Genomic DNA, 6,822 nt, shown 5'->3' on the forward strand with positions numbered 1-6,822 from the left:
GTATTCTCTCCTGTGCTCTCCCTGTCTGTCTTTCTTCCGCCTCACTTTCTCTCTCATCCTCTCCGCAGACGGACGAACACAGCTGAGATGTGGGCATCCTCCCAGAATGTGCGTGCGCGTATACGTTAGAAGCTCGGCCAATCTGAACCTGCTGACCTGCAGCTCTCCTAGGCCCTCGGCTTTCTCAGCAGATGAGCTGGACGCCAGCCAGACACAGCCGGAAACACGGGCAGGTCAAACTTTAATTTAGTTCAGTCCACCGACTGAATATCTACAGTATACTGTGTGTCACTGCTAAAGGAGGTGTTCACACGTTTTCATTGACCAGCATCTTTCATCAAAACAAGACAACAACAGGACATGTAACAATTTGTCCCAACTTCCACCGCTGTCATATCTTTATCTTGGGCCACCGACACAGATGAAACATTCAAAACTGAAGTTATGACTTTGACTTTTCAGCTGCTAAGTTGACCTTAGCTCCTAAAAGGTCATAAGCTGTGCACCATTCCACACCTGCCTAAAAACAGCCTGCTTCTGGATTTCCAAAACAAAAGCCAGCAGGTTTCCTAGTTTTCCAAACGTATCTGCAGTTCCAGTGTTTCACATGAGCCACAGGCCTCCCGTTCACCCCTTTAGAGTCTGGGATCTTACATCTAGGCATCAGCAGTGAAGCAGGTTTGCACACTCCCTGTCACACACAAGCAGACGATGAGTAATGACAGCATCAATTAATAATGAACCTTCTCTTGTTACAATAGACGCGCTAATTTGGGATCGCACTCATATTGTTTAGGTGACACCCTGACAACCTGAACCCGAACATAACTACACTGGATTCAGGGGTGAACAGGGTCTAACGACACTTTATACGATGATTGATGTTTCAGCACATCTGCTCCAGAAGAAAGTCTCTCCAGTGAATTAGTTCAGTTTGACTCGAGGAAATATCATCAACAAATTAAACTGTGTCGTTACTGTTAGTTACAGTAAATTAACCTCTGCAAGAGCTTAACATTTTATCCTCTTAGTTGTTTTTGTTTGTGGTACATGACACGTGATTTAAAGCTTTCCTGGCGATGCATGAGTTTTTCCTACATACAAATTTTCAGTGTAAATATTTGGATGTCAGTGCAGGTTGCACGACCGGAACTCTGCATTTGCTGACTTATTGCGGCTGTTCTTGTCTCCCCTGTCTGTGTGCATTAAGTAAATTCACTCATTTTTAATAGAGCTATATTATTAGTTTTTCTAATGATGAACAGAAACATTACAAATCCTACTGATAAGTGTTCATGGGTCAATTTGTCCTACATTGTGCCACAGTAAATATCAGTACCCTGCTCAATATGACCACAATGAAGTCTGCAAACATCAACAAGTGGCTCCCTCTCGTGTCCATTTGGTGCCATTATTCTATCTAATCCCACCTGGAGGAACAGGGCAGGTGTAGCCGATGCTGGTCTCTGCACGGACAACCAGGACACACGTACAACACTGTACAGATGTTTTAAATGATCTTCATACTACACTGTGTTGTAAATATCCCCAGCACTTTACTTTCATCACATCAAAGCCAACTCATGGGTGGTAAATTACGAATGAGGACTACAAACGGGTCTAAATCCTCACCTGTGCAGCTGTCGACCAGCTGTGGAGCATCTCTGAGTAAAGACTTCAGGTGAGACGGGAGCAGCGGTGGTCCCAAATGCTTTGTGAACATAAATCACCACGTACTTGGCCTTAATCTTTAGATCCTTGACAATTTCAAGCGCTAGACAATGGCTCCACCCACACTGAAGAATCTACCTACAACGTTTAGCAGCCTCAGTGAAGAAGTGACAAAAGCTCACTCAAACAGTACTACATGCATGTAGTACTGTTTTAATTGAATAGCTGTTTGCCGGTAAATTGATCTCATGAATAGCAATAATGTAAAAACCTGAACAGCTGTGTGTATCATGTCGATCAAACTCACTCGATTTACCACAGAAATACAGCAGAACTCAAAGTGGTGGTACTAGATTTTATTTTCAAATTAAGTCTTTGTTGTAGATGGAATCTTTTTTTAATGTAACCATAAACACAGAGGTCTGAGGAGGTCAACCTGTATGGATCATTGCTAAAACTGTACTCGGACAGATGAAAAGTCATCTTCAGCGTCTGATCTTCACTCACTGTCCTGCATTTTATTTTCAATCGCCAAAAAAAACTGGATCAATCCCGGGACAAAAATGTGACACTGCAAAAGCCAAAACAAAAAGGTTAAAAAATGTTTTCAGTGACCAGTCATGTTTGGTTCACCCAGGCTTGAGTGGTGCTGTGGGCCTTAATGCGAATATGTAAGAAGTTGTACAAGAATGTTTCTGTACAGGCATGATGCAAAAATACTGCTCTTCAGTCTGCTCTTGGGGCCATTTGGGAAGCAGCAGCCAGTTGTAAAAGCAAAATGTAGTTCCAGGTAGTTACTGCAAGAGAGGAATGTGTGTTAATGTAGCAAATGTATGTTGTAGATGTATAAATGTTTTATCAACACTAGTATTTTTAGAGACTCCGCTAAGTACTTACACATTTCTCCACCAGCAGACCGTCTTTGAAGAAAAGCATGAATGGTGTAATGCCGTCCTCACGGTAGTCCAGCAGTCCCACCATGCCCTCTGGGTTCATGGACTCTCCTGTGAAAAACTGCAAGGAGACAAATGCATGTAAGAAAGCCACCAGCCACAATGTGACCACAGTTGGTCACAGATGTCACTGTGTGTGTGTGTGTGTGTGTGTATACACACACCTGCTAAACTTAGTCATAGATTTCTACATTTCCATTTGTCACTGAGTGGCACAATTAGACAACAGTAATGAGCGGACTATCATGCAAGAGTCTCTCTCTCCCCCCACCCACATACTTGTCCTAAATACAGTGACAAGAAAAAGTATGTGAACCTTTTGGAATTTCTGCATTCATTTCTAATAAAATCTGATCTGATCTTCATCTCAGTTTAGAGTATTAACAAGTTTAATGTGTCTAAAATTATAATATCTTTATTGAGAACCTTAAAAACCTAATCGAACCTGGAAGAAAATTATGAGGAAAAAAAATTATAAATTGAGGGTGTGGAGTAGAGCGACTTCAACTGACAAAAGCCGCTCAAAACTTTGACAGTTTGCTCCACACAAGGAGAATAGTCTTATATGAGCCACGCTTTGCCGAAAGGAGCTTTCAGAGGATCTACAATCAAGAATTGTTGATTTCCATAAAATTGAAAATGGTTACAGAGTAATGTCAAAGACTTAGAAATGCTTCAGTCTACAAATGGAGACACTTTGGGACTGTGGCTACACTATCAAGAAGTGGCAGGCCAGTAAAAATGACCAAGAACACAATGAACACTCATGAGACAAAGAAATAATCCCAACAAAGAACACACACCACTACATTTGGTCTGAAAAGGTCACTGTATATCATCATGAAAACATCATCCCAATTGTGGTGGAGGAAACATCATTTGGACAGAGTGCAGTGGATTGGGAGAGCTGAATTCTCAGGTGCATTCATTTTTGTTTTTCAGAATAATGTGAGAAGATCAGTATATCAGCTGAAACTCTGCAGGAGTCAGGTGATAACAGGACAAACAAGAACACCTTGGTTTTAAACCCAAGGGTTCACATACTGTTTCAACTATTACTATGGGGTTTTTAATGGTCGTCCTCCACCCCCCCCAAAAAAATAAATTCATGCAGAAAACCACAAAATTTCAACAAGGTTCACATACTTTTTCTTGCCACTGTATCTCTCGTTTGTATGAGTGGTCCTCATTTATGATTCAAGAACCTATTTAAACTTGTATTTAAAATCACACCTATTTAAAATTAGTAAAATATGATGAAGAGAATATTAATTTTGGTGTATGCAATTAAATTTTAATCTATCAATATATAAATTGAAATTCTCAAGTTATATTGCCTTAATTTACACCATGTCAGTTAACTAATCAAATGTTTCATGTTCAATACGTCCAACGTTTTAATTTTCATATATTTAAACATTTTAACTCCCATAAAAAAGCTGTGGAAAATAGGCTGCTTGATGAATTACTTTTTAAATTAAGACTGAACTACAGTCTGAAACTTCCCAGCTGAGTGAAAGCTACTTTTAACCTCAAGGTTCTGTGAACTAGGTGTGAGAATTAACTGTGTGGATACCTGGTAGTTCTTGATGTTGGCGACAATCTTCTTAACTACAGCTGTGACACCAGTTGTGAAGGGGTCCACTCTCTCTGGATTTGACTCTTCCAGCTTGGCCTTAATCCTGGACAAGAAAACATTTCCTGAAACCTATATCGAAGGAACAGTCAATACTAAAGTCCTGATCCAATACATAGGATCCACTTTCCCTCATATCTATCATCTTAATGTTTTCTGTACGGATACTCACGCCTTCATATAATCCTTGATGTGTGCCATGTACTGCTTCTTGTCATAGCCTGTCTCCTGCAGTTTGTGGTTGAGGACAATGTCCACACCACTGACAGTGGCCGAATCATTGCCCTCACAGACTTCCTCAGCAGAGGCGTTGGCCGAAATTAAAGCGTCATCAAACCCCTCTGTCCTGGTGACGGTCTAGACACGTGACACAGAAGAGAAAACAAGACATCAAGATAAGACGACTTGTCAACCTATAATCCAAAGGTGGAAGTATTTGGAGTCTTTGTTATTGTTCTAAAAGCGTTCTGGTCATTACAAAACACTTGTTAAATAGGGTTAAGCTGGATAATAATTTTGTTGCATCTAAATTAAGTTTGGGCTCTGGCTGAGCACCAAAACCACACACTCAGGACTGTGGAGCAGTGGTGCTATATTTATGCTCAGTGACTACACTGCAGGGGTAGCATGAGGAGCACATTAGATGAGCAGCAGCGACGGTGCTCCGTTTAGGCGTCAGTGCTACATTTCAGCGTAATGCTTCCTTTGCAATTAAAATTGAAGCATGTGATCAAGAGAGATGGTTAAAATTTTCTCAGACATTTTATACGAGTCAAGTTGGAGCACAGTAACAAGGTCTGAATAAATGCTATCACCCCTGTTCTTCACCAAGACAAAAGTGAAAATAAATTCTTGATTATGACATGAACTTACTAAAACTTCACAAATTAGAATATACTGTCAGGAATCCATTTGTAATGACAACTTTAACTGTATGTGGTCATTTTAAGCATTTCACTGAGTACTAATATAGACAGAGTCTATTTGGAAGCTAAGATCCATTCAGATGACTCATGACTCTGTCATCCTGACTATAACGTCATGACTCGTTTAAAAACAATATCGTTCACATCACTATTGGCACAGTCAGTCCCACCAGAGGGAGTGCTGATCACATGACTCACCATGTATGAAACTGACTGGATACCTTCCCCAATTAAACACCACTTCACTAGGAACCTACACAGGCTTTCAGGGGGTGAGAAAACATGCTTCATGCTGCCACACAAATCTACATAAGTGTATTTTAGGGTTAACTAATGACTAGATTATAACACGTGTAGCCATCTACACACGTATTTGTTAATCCGTCTAAATCTCGATCTTTTGTTGACGTGCCGGATGTGTGCCATTGATGCTAGAACACAAACCATTTTAATATTACTCTAGAGAGACAAAAAATAGATTGTTACAGACTGAGTTGTTGAATAGTGCTTTTCTGTTGTCTACTAGGTTCTGGGTGTTCATAGGTAAATGGGTGTAATGGACAGATGTGTCTTTAAAACGTCCAAACATCCAGAGGTAATTAGTGTACAATGAAATGCTACAGCCAAAAATTCTAGATTCAGAGGCTGAAATCTGGAAACTTTTTGCATTGTTCACTACTTCTACTTGAAAAATGAGGAAAAAAGGATGTAGCTCCAACTCACCTTTCCTTCAACTTCGTAGAAGAACCCGCAGTCAGATTCCTTGTATTTGAAGGCGTCTGAGAACATCTCATCACCTGAAATTGGGAAACACGGTTACGACACAACACAAAGCGCATCTTCATGCTGCTATCTGATTGTGCCAAAAACAAAAACAGACAGTAGAAATCATCTGGATCAACTTTTACAGCGAAACTAAGAAAAGGCACGTTAGATATGCGACGATGCAGTGATAACTCTGGAAGGTTCTGCCAGCTCGACATCTCCCCAAAAATACACCGCCAGCTAGCAGCTACACGGTGGCTAAAGGCCACATACACCACGTTACTTTATGATGACTGGCGCTGTTTTTTTTATATCCGACACAACCGCCCCGCATCACCACGTTCATGGTTCCCGGTGTGAACCGAGAAACACAAGTTGGCACGATTATCACACTTTACAACTTTAGCAAAAGTTACCGGCAATTACAACACGATCATAACTATAAGCTAGCCGGCCTTAGCATCCCCGGTTAGCCAACAGGGTGGCTAATATTCGACCAATTCACCGAGAGCCGAACTTCTAAGATTTCGGTTACATGGCTAACTAGCATCTCGCTAGCCGCTGGTGCTAACTTTGGAGCTACGGTAACACGAGTTAGCTTGCTAGCCGGGCCAACTCTGTCCAATAACGTAATAACAGAGCCAAAATAACCGCGGCCATTGGAAAGCTACATAAAGACGATAACAAGGTACCAAAAACATGACATCTCACCGCTAATAACGTCCCTGAAGATGATCATTTTGCTATTTCGGTGTTGGGTCTTCCAGAGACAGAGTGCAGGCCCGCCGCCCTAACTGCACCGGAGAGGTAAAAGAGCGATCAGGCCGCGAGGCGCCGTATTTACATTCTGCTGACGTCACCGGGAGGAAGG

The 6,822-nt window shown here is 41.3% G+C and overlaps 1 protein-coding gene across 1 annotated transcript; it reads right to left on the bottom strand.

The window, feature by feature from the left end:
• Positions 1 to 2,006: 2,006 nt before the first annotated feature.
• Positions 2,007 to 6,813, bottom strand: tpt1 (tumor protein, translationally-controlled 1). Its single transcript, XM_026377270.1, has 6 exons — positions 6,663 to 6,813; positions 5,910 to 5,983; positions 4,433 to 4,617; positions 4,201 to 4,306; positions 2,569 to 2,685; positions 2,007 to 2,468 (listed from the first exon to the last, which is right to left on the bottom strand). Exons 1-6 carry the CDS (start codon positions 6,688 to 6,690, stop codon positions 2,466 to 2,468), a joined length of 513 nt encoding a protein of 170 aa, XP_026233055.1. The 5' UTR covers positions 6,691 to 6,813; the 3' UTR covers positions 2,007 to 2,465.
• Between the last annotated feature and the right edge of the window lie 9 nt (positions 6,814 to 6,822).

Source organism: Anabas testudineus, chromosome 21 (assembly GCF_900324465.2).
Source record: "Anabas testudineus chromosome 21, fAnaTes1.2, whole genome shotgun sequence".
In the NCBI taxonomy this organism is placed as follows: Eukaryota; Metazoa; Chordata; class Actinopteri; order Anabantiformes; family Anabantidae; genus Anabas; species Anabas testudineus.